The sequence below is a fragment of the Balaenoptera musculus genome, chromosome 14 (assembly GCF_009873245.2).
Source record: "Balaenoptera musculus isolate JJ_BM4_2016_0621 chromosome 14, mBalMus1.pri.v3, whole genome shotgun sequence".
Lineage (NCBI taxonomy): Eukaryota > Metazoa > Chordata > Mammalia > Artiodactyla > Balaenopteridae > Balaenoptera > Balaenoptera musculus.
Window position 1 is genome coordinate 7,570,018 of NC_045798.1, and position 18,171 is coordinate 7,588,188.

The 18,171-nt window shown below is 36.3% G+C and overlaps 1 protein-coding gene across 7 annotated transcripts; it reads left to right on the forward strand.

Moving 5' to 3' along the window:
• The first annotated feature begins 157 nt into the window (after positions 1–157).
• Positions 158–17,821, forward strand: RSRC2 (arginine and serine rich coiled-coil 2). 7 transcript variants are annotated; one of them, XM_036822875.1, is made up of 10 exons: positions 158–305; positions 4,473–4,629; positions 5,785–5,828; positions 8,278–8,490; positions 9,053–9,256; positions 10,414–10,536; positions 12,882–12,961; positions 13,914–14,143; positions 14,530–14,619; positions 16,841–17,806. In XM_036822875.1, the coding sequence occupies exons 2-10, from the start codon at positions 4,549–4,551 to the stop codon at positions 17,018–17,020; spliced, it is 1,245 nt and encodes a 414-aa protein (XP_036678770.1). In that variant the 5' UTR covers positions 158–305; positions 4,473–4,548; the 3' UTR covers positions 17,021–17,806. The 7 variants fall into 7 exon arrangements, with proteins under 7 accessions (XP_036678770.1, XP_036678772.1, XP_036678769.1 ...); XM_036822874.1 differs by having other exon boundaries at positions 159–305; positions 13,911–14,143; XM_036822873.1 differs by having other exon boundaries at positions 159–305; positions 8,300–8,490.
• The last annotated feature ends 350 nt before the right edge of the window (positions 17,822–18,171 follow it).

Here is an 18,171-nt window from a genome sequence, read left to right on the forward strand (position 1 = left end):
CCACCCATTCCGATATCCGGGCTGCGCATTCTAGGGTGTGTTCTAGGCCCCGCCCCACTCCCCGGCCTCACAACCCCCCTTCAAAAGAACAACCAATCACCGTCGAACCGCGTTGCTACAGAAACTCTTATCACCACCCCTTTTCCTCCCAGCAAGCTGTGCGACGCGCCGGTTATTAGCCTCTTTGTGCCATCCGGGTCTCTCGCGCGAGCGACTTCAGTCTGGCGAAGCGTTTAGGCGGCCGGTACTGTGGAGAGCGGGAAGTGGAGGTGCCGCCGTAGCGGCCAGGACTCTGCACTATGGCGGTAGGTGCCGAATCTGAGTTTAAAGTCAGGCATATTTTTCTGCTGCTCTGCAAAGAAGGGATGAACGGCTCCCAGAGCTGTTGTCGGGGCTAGTGTGTGGACAAGATGGCGCCGCGGCCTTCTTCTGCGCCCGCCATCATGGCTGGCTGCTGTAGGGAGGGGGAAAGAAGGCGGTGTCGATGGGGGTGGGGAGCCGCAGGGAGTGTCTTTTCTTCCAGAACTTTCCTCGTGTCTTTCCCAGTTTTATGTTCCTTTTGTTCCACAGAACTGACTCCAGTTTTGCTTACTCACTCTGGTTGGTGATTAATACTGAGTTTCGTTAGGGCTTGGGCATTTATGTTCGCGGTGGGAAAGGGCTGGGGAAGAGAGAAAAGGGATCAGGGGTCGTCTCTGAAAAGTATGGGGTCAAAAAGGCGGTGCCTGTAAGAGGTAGAACGTGAGAAGAGAGCAAGCGGTCTTGTAGCGATTATTTTGCCTACGGTCAATGAGATGATTTTAGCTGCATAATTTCGGTTAGGGTGAACGTCCGTGTAAACCTTAGTTTATTCCTTAGTAAGCATCTAGGGAACGTGTTTCTCGAAGGGAGTAAAAATTCGACTTATTGAGAAGTCTTTGGAGCTACGAATTCTGACGCTCCGTTTCCGAAGCTGCTCCTGATGTAATCATTTTGAGGTTTTTGAGAAACATAATCAAAGCCCTAACATGGGCATTGTTACTTTAAATTTGGGAGTCCTTCATAGGCCCGTTTAATTTTAAATGAAAGCTACAGTTCTTAAATTACCTTTTCTGAGAAATTAAGCCTGCTTTGGATATAAGATGCCCAATCCTGATAGATCGCATTATTGTGTGATTACTTCATTTTACTTACTCGGTTACAAGAAAAATGCAAACATTTTTTGCATTCTTTTCCATTGACTAAAAAGTTGTGTTTTCTCGTTTTCGAAGATAAATAGGACTATTAAGCATAACGAAAAACTCGTAGATTACTCATCCTGATCATTGTGGTATCTGGAAGTAGAAATCGTTGTCTGCCCCTCCCCCCGCGCCCCCATACTTAATTGATTTCATTTAGAACCCAGTTTCTGATAACCGATTTAGAACCCCTTTTGGAACAGTTGGGCACATAATCGATTTAAATATTTTTTTGTTTAACTAGTGTTTTGGGCCTCTTAATCTACTTGAAAGAACAGTATTATTTTACTTGGGCGCAAATATTTAAAAAACAACAATTCAGACATTCGTTTCTGCAGCGCCTTGTTCAATAAAAAGACACGATCCCCTCGAGATGTGGCCTAGTATTAAGTCCAATGTGCCGTCTTTGCGCTGGAAAAAGATTCCTATACTATGTCTTGAGTGTCATTGGGGTTTTAAAGATGATGTGAATTTTAAGAAACCGTGTTGTTTTTCTAATAGAGCAAATGGTAGAGTGAAGGGCATTTTTGCAGTTAGCATTTAAGATTTACACATAGGTCTGTACTAAATTGAAATCTTAGATATTTTCAGAGAAGTTTTAATACTCAATTTTACTTGGATACTTTTGTTATGCTACTGTAATATATTCTCAAGGAAATAAAAGCTTCAGGTGAGCTAAGCGGCCCCCTATTATTCATATCTGTTTAGTGATAGATGGTTTTTGTTTTTGTCCTGTAGTGTGTTTTACAGATGAAAATGGCTGTTTGGTGTAGGTTATTAGCCCGTTTTACAGAGTGCCTTCCCTTAAGGGCATTTTACTGAGTGTAACTTTACCAACACAGCACATCATAGACCTGTCAGAAATAATCCTTAAGAATAGTGATGAGGGGATTGACATATATACACTAAGATGTATAAAATGGATAACTAATAATAACCTGCTGTATAAAAAAATAAATTAAATAAAATTCAAAAATTAAAAAAAAAGAATAGTGATGAGAGGACTTCCCTGGTGGTCCAGTGGTTAAGACTCCATGCTTCCATTGCAGGGGCCATGGGCTACATCCATGGTCGGGGAACTAAGATCCACGTGCCGGGCTACATCCATGGTCGGGGAACTAAGATCCACGTGCCGCACGGCGAGGCCCAAAAAGAAAAAAGAATAGTGATGAGAACAAGAATAAAAGAAAATGACCAATGTTAGTTGTGAAAATCAGAATCATCTTTAGTTGTGTGATAGAGTAGTGTCATGTATTACTATTAGACAGCAAAGAGAGTACCATCTACGTGAGTCAGCTAATGTTGCTGGATCTCATCTGTGAAATGGGAAAGTTGAGCTTGATTCTAAGAGATGAGAGCCTTTCTGCACAAAAATTTTATGATTCCAGAAATCACCCATACATAGAGAAACATGTGTGCTGGAATGGGCCTCCCCAGTAATTAGGTGTTCCGTCCTATTTGTTAGTGGGTTTTTTGGTAACATTGTTAGAGGCGTAACGCATAATATGTCTTTCATCCTAACTAACCTGTAAATCCTTCCCTTTTAATTTATTATTTTATTCCTGGAGTCTAACATCGAGTTAGGTGCATTTTTGACTGTCAGAAAATAGTTAAAATAATGTGACCTCTCACACTTCATTTGTTAAAGTACTCCCCATTTAGTTTACTTGGTGTTTGTTTTCTGGACTAATCTTCCTAAAGGAAGAAGTGCATTATCATGTGATTATTCCTCCTGCTGAAAATGTATAGTATATTCACTATTTACCCATTCCAGATCTTTTTTCTGTAAAGAGCAAGTTAGTAGATACTTTAGGCATTGTGGACCACGTGCAGCATACAGTCTCTGTCACATTCCTTGCTTGCTTGTTTTAACAACCCTTTTAAAAATGTAAAAGTCATTCTTAGCTCAAGGGCGATACTTTGCTAACTCATGTGCTAAGTAATCAACTCCCCAGGCATATTGACTATTTTCGTATTTCCTCTCTGGTTAGATGGGTCACCAACGTCCACCTTCCACATATTACGGAAACTGTTTTCCCTGCCTTTTATCAGAATCTCACTCAGGAGAACATTTAGGTTCTAATTTCTCCTTGAAGCTTTTTTTCTATGACTTTTTTTTTTAATAAACTTATTATTGATTGATTGATTGACGCTTTGGGTCTTCGGTGCTGCACACGGGCTTTCTCTAGTTGCGGAGAGCGAGGGCTACTCTTGGTTGCGGTGCGCAGGCTTCTTATTGTGGTGGCTTCTCTTGTTCCGGAGCACCAGCTCTAGGCACGGGGGCTCAGTAGTTGTGACTCACGGGCTGTAGAGCGCAGGCTCAGTAGTTGTGGTGCACGGGCTTAGTTGCTCCGTTGCATGTTTGATCTTCCTGGACCAGGGCTCGAATCCATGTCCCCTGCGTTGGCAGGCAGATCTTAACCGCTGCGTCACCAGGTAAGTCCCTCTATGACTCATTTAAATCAGTTTCATGAAGGAACCTACTCTCCTAGGTAAATCAGGTCTTTGGGAAAGAGTGTGTACTCTTGACTATTTAAATTTTTTTTTAAATTTATATTGTGATAACTTATAAAATGCTTTAAAGCAGAAACAACTTAATGTTTCCATAGCCCAGAGCATATGTGAGGAGAGGCAGACCATATTTTGCAGCAGCACTGTGCCAAGGGGCTTTCATTAAAGAGGGTTAATGAAATTAAGATTGGGTTCTCAGATAGGTAAGTTAATTTTCTGTTGTTTTTTTTTTTAATAATATTCTAGAACCATTCTCTTTGCTTTTTAAGATTTTACAGTCCTCGGTCTTTTTAACCTTTAACAGCTCATTTTTAAATGCCTCTTTATGCTAATTTAAAATACAAGTATTGGAAAAGTCAACTAAATGAATTCACAGATCTAAGATGGACTCTATTTTCTCTGCTTGAATACTTATTGGAAATACTTGGAGCCCTATTTTCCCCTTCCCCCAATGTTTTGAAAGTTATAAAAATAATGATTTTAAAAAATAAAGATATATCCATTCAGTTACATGTGTCTCTTTGGTATTGGGTTAGTCATTTCAATTTATTCAGGCCTACTTAGCAAGTACAAAGCATATTTAGCTACTTGGAAATAAGTTCTTCTGATTTCTTGATTTTCTTTATTTTTTAATTTTGTAAAACTCAAGGATAACTATCTTTCCTCCCTTCTCACTCTTTTAAGCAATTGGAAACATTTTAAATGCAGTTAAGAATTTATAACCATTTTTCTCTAAACTTTTAGGCTAGTGATACAGAACGAGATGGACTAGCCCCAGAAAAGACATCCCCAGATAGAGATAAGAAAAAAGAGCAGTCCGATGTATCTGTTTCTCCCAGAGCCTCAAAACATCATTATTCAAGATCACGATCAAGGTCAAGAGAAAGAAAACGAAAGTCAGGTATGTATAAGACATAAGTTTACTGATATAATTAACGTGTTCTTCCCATTGAGAAATGGATAGTGAAAAGTGCATTGGGAATTTTCTGGAGAATTTTTCAATTATGAGGAGTACGAATGTCCTAATACAGGAATTTTATAACTTGTCAAAGACAAAATGTATGCTTAAATTTGTGTCACAATAACTATTATCCCTCAGATGTTCAAATTTTATCCTTTCAACATACGCAAAACAGTATTTTGAAAGATGTAGTCTGGGCAGTGATATATTCTGAACTTATTTAACATCTTTGACATGAGTTACAAGAACATTTTTAACCTTGGTTTTCTTTTTAACTTAATGTTAAAATATTTCTGAAAGCAAGAGTTTTTAGTGTTTTGAAGTGCTCCTTATTTGGAGCATTTTTTTAACTAGACTGATGTGGCATAGAAAGCATGATGTATTGCTAATGAATCAATACTTAAGTAGTTAAAAGAGAAATAGAATAGAAATGAGTTTAAAAGTTTCAAGACCTGGGCTCTGGTTATTTATCCTTTGCACCCACAGATAGCCCATCTACAAAATGGTTTCAAATGTAATTTTTATGTATCTGTTTGAAACTGTACAGTATCATCATAACTACTTTTTTTTTTTTTTCATAACTACTTTTTAATGGGAATTTTTCTAAACTGTAACATCCTTTTGGCTACTTATAAGACACCAAGTATAATTCAACCTGTTTGTTTTCTCTTGCATTCTTTGTTCCTTTTGTTCTTAATTGTTTTCCTCTAATAAGACCCTTTATAAGTTTGCTATGTAATAGGAAGCAAGATGAACTGGACAGAATGTTTTGTAAAATATAAAGAATCTGTGACCACCTAAAAGACAAAGTCTGTTTGTCATGTGTCATGGAACATGGACTTGTTGTGGAACTTTTTTTGCTTACTTATTTGATTATATTCTGGTTTGCTCAGATTGCTTGATTTATTTCAGATACGTGAAGTATTACTGTAGTAGAATAATCCCACCCCTGCCATAAAAAAATAGGCTTTAGAGGATGACTAGTAAATAGATTAGTTAGGCAAGTGGCCAGAAGTGTCCTTTGTATGAGTTTTGGAGTTTGTGTTTGAGATGTTTCTGTACCATTATTTATGGTGAATTTTTGTGTGTTCACAGATAATGAAGGAAGAAAACACAGGAGCCGGAGCAGAAGCAAAGAGGTAATTAACACTTTGTAGTGAATAGGCACTTTAGAATACTTGTAAAGTATCTGGTAGAAATGTTTGTGTGAATATATGATATTGTCAAGGTAAGTACCAAAACTTGAAATTTAAAAGGTTTAATTCAGTTATAAAATAAGCATGATTTGGATTCATCATTTTTCAAGAAGATAGTTGTTTATATGAAAAGTTCATTCAAAAACTATTAATGTTATGTTGTGAAAATATTCACAATAAAAATTTCATATGAAGAATATAACTGGTTTTTTAGGCCTGTCACACAGAGCTTCCATTAATCTGAGGTCCCGAGTCTCTTTATGCCTGACGACTGCTCAGGACTTTTAAATAGCAATCATCTTTAAGTAGCAATACTCTAGATATCTATGGGCTACTTTTTCTTTATGGAAGATAATGAGAGTCCTTTTCATTAGTAAACTAGTTTGATTCCCTAAGAATAGTTTTGAATTTTGAAATAAAAGTGTCAGTGAGGGACTGCTGGAAAGATGGCGGTGACACAAAACTTGAGGATAAAGAAAGACAGCAGCTGTATTGCAGAGGAGTTAACTTGCCCACCTGAGAAGACAAGGAGTGAGCCAACAAAGGAAGAGCAGAAGTAGAAGCCAAAAAGGGAGGAGAAGAGTCTCATGGGGGCTGGGCAAGGGACTCCTTAAACAACTGTGGGCAGGGACTTCACCTCTTTCCCTAATGGAAGCTCTGTTGAATTTTAATTTAGGAGAGTTTTTGTGAAAATGACTATTTTGTTTAGCTCACATGATAACATTTCTATAATAAATCATACTCAGCGTGCTAATGCGCGAAGAGACTGAACTGAAGACGCTGCAGACTCAGATAGCAAAATAATAAGCCTACTTCATGATAAGGTAACTATTAGTCATTCAAACTCCTATTTCCCTTAAGTATATCTTAAATCAGTTAAGGGTTTTAATGGTTTTTTTAAAAAATAATAATAGTAATGTTATGTTTGGAAAACTGGTTTGAAGTAAACTAAAACTTTTGCAAGCTTAACCACTTAAAGCTTTTCCAGTTTGCCACCATATGGCAAAATCAAGGAAATAGTCTTTTTTATAAGCTCATATGGAGAACTGGCATTGAAACTAAAATTTAGCTGTGTCTCCAGGTCTCTTATTTTTCTGCAAAATATAAATTACAGACTATGATCCTTTTCTGATGTATCACCATGCATGTTCTAAAATGTTTGACTAAGTTTTTTGTTTTTAAGAAAAGTTAATCTTGAGTGGAAGGAAATATGCTAAGGTCTATTCTGGGAACTATGAGATAAGTGTCCTGTTGTGGTGGAAAACGGTGGCCTGGGTGTCAGAAGAATATGGGGTCTGGGTTCAACTCTCCTAATATGTAGCTTTGTGACTTTAGATCTTAATTTAGTCATATATAAAGTAAGGGGAATTAGAAGATCTGAGTTTCCTTCCAGCTTTAAAATTGTGATTCTGAAATGTCCAGGATTTTAAGCTTTAGCTACAAGATGGATTTGACAAATCTTAATGTGGGGAAATCGAATGTTTAGCACTTCCTAATTCAGTATGTGAGTGTAGGATGGAGACTTGATCATACAATTAATTTAGCTCAGTCTCTGAATGCATATGTTGTGAAAGCAAAAGCCTTGGTTTTTATAATCATTCAGAATATGGGGGAAGTATGTATTATATAATGGTATAGGGATTAATTGTGTTACACCTAGTTTGATTTCAAAAAAATTAAAACAGATATGGTTGCCATTTTCTACCCTAGGTACATGAAATGTAATAGAACTCCAAGCCTGTTGGGATATTGCAAGATGAAAAGTGATTGCTTCACAGTTTAGGATTGGGAGAAAAATCAAGAGCCGTCTTTAAGAAAGGATGTGGCAGTATAGCTATAAAAAGGACACTTAACTTTGCGTAAAGTAATTTGAAGTTGCAGAAGACATTAATACTTAAGTTAATTTTACTTAGTTACCTAATTGGAAATGCATTTTTCTGGTGCATTTCTTTGTGTCCTTATCTTCGTTATTGTTAACTTTTAAAACTTAATATTATGTACTCTGGGTTTAGAAGTTGTATATATATGTCTGTTTCTCTAAAAGGTTTGTTGGAAAATTGAAAAAATTTTGATACATGTGTACTTCCCTCTTAGATAAAAGAAACATCAGGGATTCCTCTTTTTCTGAAATAGTGGTTTTTCGATATTATTAACATTGAAAGTTATTGTTTTGATTGTGGTATTGAAAGTATTTGGGGGGTGGAAACTGCATTTGGGGGGGGTTATAAAGAAAAAGTAAAATTAGTAATATACATCTGCAACATTTGGGTGATGTGAAACTAGATCTTTTTTTAAATTTGCCACACACTCCTAAGGTTACTAATGTTGCATCACAACATTTTTGCTACTGATACCCATACTAACTCTCTTTGTTGCACTATTTTCCTGAAAGAACCAACTTCTTCTTAAAACAGGCAAGAAGACATGAATCCAAAGATAAATCCTCTAAGAAACACAAGTCTGAGGAACATAATGACAAAGAGCATTCTTCTGATAAAGGAAGAGAGCGGCTAAATTCATCTGAAAATGGTGAGGACAGACACAAACGCAAAGAAAGAAAGTCATCAAGAGGCAGAAGTCATTCAAGGTCTAGGTCTCGTGAAAGGTAAGTAGTTTTTCCTAAGTTAATGCCTTCTGAAGAACTCCTGAATTACATAAAGGTTTGCATTAATGGAGCAACACCCAAAAAAATCTTAGTTAGAAAATTGATATTTTTAACTTTCTGAGTTGTCTGTCACGGTGAAAAAATTTTTGCTGAACTATGTTTATATAGTTTGCTAATATCATAATCCTTTTACATTGCTGGTGCAGGATTCGTTTGCTGCTGAACTCTAATCTAGGTTTTATTTAGGTATGGGTTAAAAGATTTTTGAGAAACTGGGTCATGGTTCAGATTTTTGTGGCTTTTTTTTTGTGTTTTAAGGAACCAGTGTCTGCAACATATTTTGCGGATTTCGGTGGGGAATATGTGTGTGGTATCAGATTCGGTCAAAAATTTTCAGTAGTAGAATAACTTGATTGTTACTCTTAGAAATAGTTTGGTATGGCAATAGACTTCAAGCTATTAAACAGAATCTTAAATTGGGGTAGGAAACATTGCTTTTTTGACGTTATCAGTTTATTGTGTTCCCTCTAAGTAACTACAAATTTATGTACTTGAATTTCAGGCGTCATCGTAGTAGGAGCAGAGAGCGGAAGAAGTCAAGATCCAGGAGTAGGGAGCGGAAAAAGTCAAGATCCAGAAGCAGAGAGAGGAAAAAATCACGATCCAGAAGCAGGGAGAGAAAACGTCGGATCCGATCTCGTTCCCGCTCAAGATCAAGACACAGACATAGAAGTAGAAGCAGGAGTAGGACAAGGAGTAGAAGTCGGTAGGTATTCATCATCTTGAATAAAATCAAATAGGCCCCTCACAGGGTCTGTTAAGTCAGGCTTAGAAAGGTTAAGTAACTTGCTCAAGAAGCCCAATATCATACAGTTCTTAAATGGTAAAGCTAGGACCTGGTCCCAGATGCATCTGAAAGCAAAGTCCGTATGTGTGCTTAATCCACCGTACTGGTTATATTCTCTCAGATACTCAAAAAGATGAGCTTATAAATCCACACTTGTCTTGATTGGAAGGAAATTTTAATTTGTTTATGCAAGAAATACAATAAAGAGCATTTAATTATAAATATTCAGAGAATATGTTTATTCTCTACTAATATTAATAGTGTATTATATCTATATTCACAGATACTGGTAATAAAGTTAATGTGACAGCTTCTTTGTTCATTGTTCATTAAGTCTAACAGTCTATAAAAGAATGAAGTATGGGTAAAAGTGTACTTTGGTTTATAATAACTTGGTTTGTCACTTGTTTGATCATTTTTTCAGTTTTTAATCAGTGGTTTTAGTATGTAATAGTTGCCTAAATTGAACTTTACCAGTTAGGAGATTCAGTCAATCTAAAGTGGTAATTTCACCATTAATTACCATTGTTTTGTTTTGTTTTTTTTTAAATCACCATTTGGGCATTCGGGTCATTACTTATGGCATTTCTAGTTTTAACCACTGATACCTTTGATTCTAATCAATGACTATTTTTAATTTTTCTCATTTTGTTTTAGTGATTTATATTTTTGAAAACATCTACAGGTTAATTTATTGTACATTAGAATACTAGGACCATTTAACTTATCAATCCCACTAGTAGGAATTTATCCTACCTATTGACCTGCACAAGTGTAAAATGACTAACGTACAAGTCTAGCCTTTGCAACATTGGGTATAATAGCAAAAGATTGGAAACAACCTAAATGTCCATCTGAAACAGGGATGGTTAAGTGAATTTATAGAAACTAGTCTTTTACACAAGGAACTTGGGGTGCCTATGGAAGGTGTACAACAGGTGGAAAGGAAAGGGTTCAAAATATATTTCCTAGACCAGTTTAATTTTTATTGAACTATGTAACTATAATTTATTTTGATTCAATAAAATAATTATTACTTGGCCATACTGAGACATGTAAAATATGATTTATTAAAGAGATAGAAAGAAGAGAATTGAAAAACCAAGAAGATTTAGCAGAAGTTTAAGCCGAACTCCTAGCCCACCTCCCTTCCGAGGCAGAAACACAGCAATGGATGCACAAGAAGCTTTAGCTAGGAGGTGCGTGTATTTTTTATTCGATACATTTTTTTCTCCTTTTCATATTGAGGTAGATATTAAATTGTGTGGACCAAATGAATGCTTTCAGAGGATAATTCAGATAATTAAATCTAGCCATAACTGCTGTGGCAGTTTTGTGATACAGAACTGCATTAAGTGGTTTGTTAATTCTCATCTTTAATTTGCTTATTTGCACAACTGGAAAGAGTATTTCTTCAACAGTTTCTTTTTTCTTCATGATTAACTAATTCATTTTTCTCAAGTCTAGACTCATAAATATTTTCAGTTGGCCATTGGAACTTTTTAAAAAATCTTAAATGTGATCTAAGAACTGTTAATTTTGCATCTAAAACTGCTTTGTCTTTACTTTACTTTCTTTGTTCTTCCTTAAGAAAAGTCTCTGAAACAATAAGTAGAATTCTGTCAATAGTTTTCTTATTTTGAAGGTGGCAAATAATAAGCCAGTTCATTTGATCTTAAAGTTTTTACTGCTGTGATAGCATAGGAAGATCATTGTGTTTTAAAATTTTCTAATGTTTCCAAGATGGGTGATTGTGGGACCACACACAGCAGGGCTGTCTAACCGAAATCTGCAAAACCATTGAAAGAACTGCCTCATAGAGGCAAGAAGTAAAGTAGAATCCAAGCCCTTGTTTGCAGGTTTTCCCATATTCTGAAAACTAAAATCTTTTGATTTTTTTTTCTTTATGAAATTGAGTTTGTATTTTTTTTTTTATTACAAAAATGCAGTTATCACAATGTAACCTGATGGGCTGCTGCCCTGTGAACCCAGCCTGGCAGAAACTCCAGCTGAACAGCAGCAGCAGCAAAGGTGTGAGCTCACCCCTTCTTCATTCCATTCACCTTAGTGAATGGTATTGATTCCAAACCTGCAGTGGCCATTGGAAATACACAGCCAGTAGCTGTCAATCACTTTCTGACTGAAACTAAAATCAACAGAATTAGGAAATAATTTTCTACAGTATCTGAACTAATTTATAAAGAATGGTCCGTTAACTTTGATCATGAATTTTTTTAAGCCCTAAAGTTTATTCTTGTTTACTCTTAAGTTTATTGTATTTTAATTTTTGGATTATACTAAAGTTGAATCTATAACTAGCATCTAAAACTTTAACTTAGTCTACTTAGTGATTTTCAGGTGACAATTTTTAAAACTGCTTTGGAAATATTTTTATTTATGAATCTATGTTTTAACATTAATCCTAATCAGAAACTTGTTTCCAAGGACAAATTCAAGGCTGTACTACTTGTCTTTCTTTCATGTGTGCTCAATAGAAGGGAACGAAATTATAGATTGTTATCCTCCTTTTATGTAAATTACAGCAATTGTTAAATGTCAGTTTTCTACTACTGTATTTTACTTGTAGTGCCCACTGCTCCCCTCCCCCAAAAAACTTTCCGCAATCCTTGCCCCTTTATACCACTTTAAAGGAGGGAGAGGGTGGTGTTTAACTTATGATTGGTAAATCAAGGAATCTTCGGAAGAAAAGGGCTTTCTCTTTCAGGAACTCATTGTGAAGATAACATTACTTACGATTTGCTATATACCAGATAGATACCTACTTGACAGCACATTTTGTTTAGTATGTGTATTCAGTGGTGAATTTAGTGTGAATCAGAATTCGTTTTTGTTTGGGGATGAATTTGTGTTTCACGTTTCCAGTTCCTTTGCTAATAATTTCTTTACCTCCTAAAAGTAATTTTCTAATATTTAGTTTTTTTACCCCCATTTTATTAGATTATAGAGGGTGGCAGGGTTTGCTTGCCCTTTTTTAAATTTTATTTTTGGCTTTTTAATTTTCACTGATTTAGAGACTAATAAAGTCTGTTTAGATATAAAAATCATCTGCATGTTTTGATTGGCCTTAATCCTGTATCAGCCTCCCTTAAGAAGCATTTAGGTAATTCTATAAATTATTGCATGTACCCTACGATTTACTCAGTTTTCAGTATGTTTTCTCAATGCCTCAATTTGCAAGATTTAATTTTATCCTTACTCCTATAACCAGCACTGATGAAGATTGAATAATTTTTTATCTCTTAACCATTTTAATGATTCTCTGTGGGAACTATATATAAAAGCTACTAGAGTTGTTGGCTATTCAGTGAAATTAAAAATGTTTAAAACCAGTAGTGAAATATTATTTAATTGTGACTGATACCATCTTAAGAATGATTGCTTTTTTTCCCACATGCAGATATCAATTTGGGGAAGGTATTAAATTTATTTAAAACTCTATATAAAGTGTTTTATGCCTACATATGTATACATAGAGATAAATGTTGGCTTTATATTGATATTTTTATTAAATTGTCTTTGACAGGTTGGAAAGGGCAAAGAAATTACAAGAACAGCGAGAAAAGGAAATGGTTGAAAAACAAAAACAACAGGAAATAGCTGCAGGTAATTTTTGTTTTCTTTATTATGGAAGTATGACATTTTTTTGTAAAACATTTGAAAAGTTCAGGAAAAGTAATAGGAAGAGAATCACGTATGATCCCTTCTACCCATCAGTATGCTGTAGATCAGTATGCTGTAAATTATTAATTGAATTGTGAACATGTTATTTTTAGTGTTAACTTTTGTACCTCATAAAACTTTTTTTGCACTGTATTTCTGATTTGGTCAATGTAGATAATTTTGAAAAGTGAATAGTGACTATTCTTGTTCATGTAGCAGTTTAGCCATCACTGCATGTCTTTTAGTTATGATTTTAGAAATACAGTTTATTAAAGATGATGAACTGAACTGGAGTATGTATTATGTCTTACTATTAAGGAAATCAAGTTTTTAGACAACACAGACACACTGCCTGTGGATGATTAAAAGGTGATCAGAGAGAGCCTGTATGAAATGTAATCTGGAGGGTGGAAGTAACAGACCTGGCACTTAACTTTTATAGGACTTGGGCCTAGTATGTTAAGTGTGTATAATACCTGTTTAATAGTTTTAAACGTTTCTTGTGAGTTTCAAATCAGATGTTGTGAGATCATTTTGTGAGCTATAAAGAACCGTACAAATAAAAGTCAATTTATTAAAAGTTTAGCTACAATCACTATAGTTCATTTCCATTGAAATCATACACCTTTATGTTATTCGCAGGATTCTCTTTATCCTCAGAAGTGAAGTTTAAGTATATATAAGGGATCATATACAGAAATGTCTAGTGATGAATACATTAAATAAATGTTTGCTAAAATGTTATTGCTTTATAAGCTTAACCCTCAGTCACTTTTTATTTGGTGAAAATATTCCGCCTTTTTGCAGATTAGTAGCTCTTATATATAAATAATGTATTACTGTAAATTAGGAGGTTTGTTTTGGTTAAAATCCATACTTATTTCCTCTTCAGCAGCTGCAGCTACCGGAGGTTCTGTTCTCAATGTTGCTGCCCTATTGGCATCAGGAACACAAGTAACTCCTCAGATAGCTATGGCAGCTCAAATGGCAGCCTTGCAGGCTAAAGCTTTGGCAGAGACTGGAATAGCTGTACCTAGCTATTACAACCCAGCAGCTGTGAATCCAATGAAATTTGCTGAACAAGAGAAAAAAAGGAAAATGCTGTGGCAAGGCAAGAAAGAAGGAGTAAGTTCTCTTATTCTCCTTTTTTGTCATTGATTCCTCAGCTTAGAAAAACAAATTTGGATTGGAAAAGATTAGTTTGGGTTTATCTTTCTTCTGAGAGCCTAACTGGAATAATTTAATTTGCTACAATTATTAGCAAAAATAATAAATGCACGATCTAAGTCAGGCTTTCAAAGAAAACCAATATTGCCCTACATTTATTAAGGGGAAAGAGTTGGTACCTTAGCTTAGATTTTTTTCATATTATTAAGTAATTATAAATTCCATTGGTGGAATGCCATAAATGCTGTTGTTTTCTACTAAGACTATATTATGGAAAGATCTAGTATCATAATAAAAGGTATTTAAGCTTTACATATGCTAAAAATTCATTGTTTTTTTAACAGGACAAATCCCAGTCTGCTGAAATATGGGAGAAATTAAATTTCGGAAACAAGGACCAAAATGTCAAATTTAGGAAATTAATGGGTATCAAGGTGAGTTATACACTTCGTAATAAAGTTCATGTCATTTTATATTTTTAGGGTAACGTTGGTTCTCAACTTAAACATTATTTCAGTGATGTGTCATCTCTGGGTACTTTCTAGTGCTCTTTCATTTGTGTTCTCTAGATTAACTTCACAGAATTAACCAATAAATTATCATCACTAGTCAACAGTACAAATTGTTAAATTTGATTAAAACATTTGTTGAGGGACTTTCCTGAAGGTCCAGTGGTTAAGACTGCACAATTCCATTGCAGGGGACGTGGGTTCAATCCCTGGTTGGGGAACTAAGATCCCACGTGCTGTGCGGCACAGCCAAAACGAAATAAAACAGTTATTGATTGTTACTGCATGTTTATGCCTTAAGCAAACCTTGTTCAAAATCATAAGCTTCTCTTAGTAAATTTTTTTAAAAAATTTGTAAAAAGGAATTAATTTGCTTTTAAAAATTCCCATTTAAATGGAATATTACTCATCCATAAAAAGGAATGAAACAGTTATTTGTAGTGAGGTGGATGGAACTAGAGTCTGTCATACAGAATGAAGTAAGTCAGAAAAAGAAAAACAAATACCATATGCTAACGCATATATATGAAATCTAGAAAATTGGTACTGATGAACCTAGCGGTAGGGCAGGAATAAAGATGCAGACATTGCGAACGGACTTGAGGACACGGGGTGGGTGGGGGAAGGGGAGGCTGGGATGTAGTGAGAGAGTAGCATGGACATATATACACTACCAAATGTAAAATGGATGGCTAGTGGGAAGCTGCTGCAAAGCACAGGGAGATCAGCTCGGTGCTTTGTGACCACCTAGAGGAGTGGGATAGAGGGAGGGTGGGAGGGAGGCTCAGGAAGGAGGGGATACGGGGATATATGTATGCATATAGCTGATTCACTTTGTTATACAGCAGAAACTAACACAACATCGTAAAGCAGTTATACTCCACTAAAGATGTATAAAAAGAAAAAATGCCCATTTAAGGCTAACTGTACTTGGTGTGGGGTCGGACTTTCTTAATTTTTTTCAAGGAAGGTTTTTGTTTGAGTTTTTGTGGTTTTTTAAAATTAATTAATTAATTAATTTGGCTGTGCCGGGTCTTAGTTGCAGCAAGCGGGATCTTTTAGTTGCGGCATGTGAACTCTTAGTTGCGGCATGTGGGATTAGTTCCAGACCAGGGGCTGAACCCAGGTCCCCTGCATTGGGAGCACAGTGTCTTAGCCACTGGGCTACCAGGTAAGTCCCAAGGAAGGTTTTAGGTTTTACACAACAACCTGGTAAGGTCGACAAATGTTCAGATATTGATTATTACTAAGGGAGTTGGTTTTCCATTGAAGGGATATTTGGTTTAAACTCCATCCCCATTTTCTATTTACTTTTCCCTAGACACTTTATTTATTTTTGGCTGCGTTGGGTCTTCATTGCCACGCATGGGCTTTCTCTAGTTGCAACGAGCGGGGGCTACTCTTCGTTGCGGTGTGCAGCCTTCTCATTGCGGTGGCTTCTCGTTGTGGAGCACGGGCTCCAGGCATGCGGACTTCAGTAGTTGTGGCGCACGGGCTCAGTTGCTCCATGGCATGTGGGATCTTCCCGGACCAGGGCTTGAACCCGTGTCCCCTGCATTGGCATGCGGATTCTTAACCACTGCGCCACCAGGGAAGTCCCTGGCATGTCCTACATGTTCTTCCTTGGGCCCACTGAATGACTTTTGTTATGTCCTGCTCTATCCCAGTACCTAGAGTGAACATTGCCTTGAATTCCATAGGTGCTGAATGAATGAATGCAAACTAAGTGAGGTCAAATACATACTGCAAAAATGTGATCTGCTAGTACTTTTTTTTTTTAATTATTTATTTATTTATTTTTGGCTGTGTTGGGTCTTCGTTTCTGTGCGAGGGCTTTCTCTAGTTGCAGCAAGCAGGGGCCACTCTTCATCGCGGTGCGCGGGCCTCTCACTATCGCGGCCTCTTTTGTTGTGGAGCACAGGCTCCAGATGTGCAGGCTCAGTAATTGTGGCTCACGGGCCTAGTTGCTCCGCGGCATATGGGATCTTCCCAGACCAGGGCTCGAACCCGTGTCCCCTGCATTGGCAGGCAGATTCTCAACCACTGCGCCACCAGGGAAGCCCCCTGCTAGTACTTTTTAAGTGAGAAGCACTTTTTATTCCTAGGTGAATTCATTTTAATATTATATTTTGTATCTGTTATTTAGAGTGAAGATGAAGCTGGATGTAGCTCCGTTGATGAAGAAAGTTACAAGACATTGAAACAGCAGGAAGAAGTATTCAGAAATCTAGACGCTCAGTATGAAATGGCAAGATCACAAACCCACACACAAAGAGGAATGGGATTGGGTTTCACATCATCAATGCGAGGAATGGACACAGTTTGAAGAAAATCACACTTTATACTTGGGACTTTTATAGACTTCTGGTTCTGATGTCAGGTCCTTGTTCACCAAACAGCTGGCATTCTAGCTTGCATGGGTGTTGCATTGACTTTAATTTATTGAAAAAATACGATTTTTTGTAAATATCAGATCAGTGATAATGGTGTTAGTGTTGTAATCAGGTTAAACCCGCTTCCATTAAACTTGACAGGACTATAGAAGGACAATATTTTTTAGTTAATGAATTCTACTTTTCAAATATATAAAAGCTGCAGATGGGATAAAATCTCATACATGGATTTTTGGTGTCCACTGTCTTGTGTACTTTTGTACTTAACCTTGTACAGTTATTTTCATCTCTTGAAACATGAAAGAAATGTTATGTAGATGTTCTTTAGAAGATCTGGCCATTTGGTACATAATCCAGCACAAATAGGCTGGGTGGTGATGATAATAAAAATGGTTTTCTCAAAACTCGTGTTAATTTAAGTTACCTGGAATTCTTATTTGAATTTGTCTTATGGTTTCTGTAGCATTTTGCAATTTCTAGTAGAAGACACTGGCTAGAAATTCCTTTTTTTTTTTTTAAAGAATTATGCTATAGGCAATACCATGGTGAGCAAAAATGTAAAAGGAAGTTGGGAGGCGTGAAAAAACTTAGTAAAATAAATCTGTTTTCCTACTATTACAAGGGACAGAACTGGTGTACAGTATTTGTTAAATATTCCATATGTTATTCAGGAAATAGATTAATACATTAAAGGGATGTAAGCACTTTTATTTTAATAAAGTGCCTTATAACAAGTTCTTTGTATGCCCTTTCCTCATTATCCCTTTTGAATTGTCTAACCTGAAGTACTAAAACAGAAAACAACTTTGTCACTAAATTGAGTAAATTGAGGGCATAGTTTTGGTGGAAGGAGGGGACTACAGAACTTGTACTTCATTTGCTTTCATTACAACAAATTCATAATTTTTAGCTTTCCCTGGAAAAACCCTTTGAAAAACATCTCCACAATGTAGTAGCACAAGGGAAGACTGTTTAATGTGTTTTGGTAAATGTTTGGTTTTCCCAGAGCACAATTATTTTGGGGAGAGATGGCTCTTCATGCTTCAGTGACAAAGTCAAGTTTCTGGGGAAATAACACCATGGT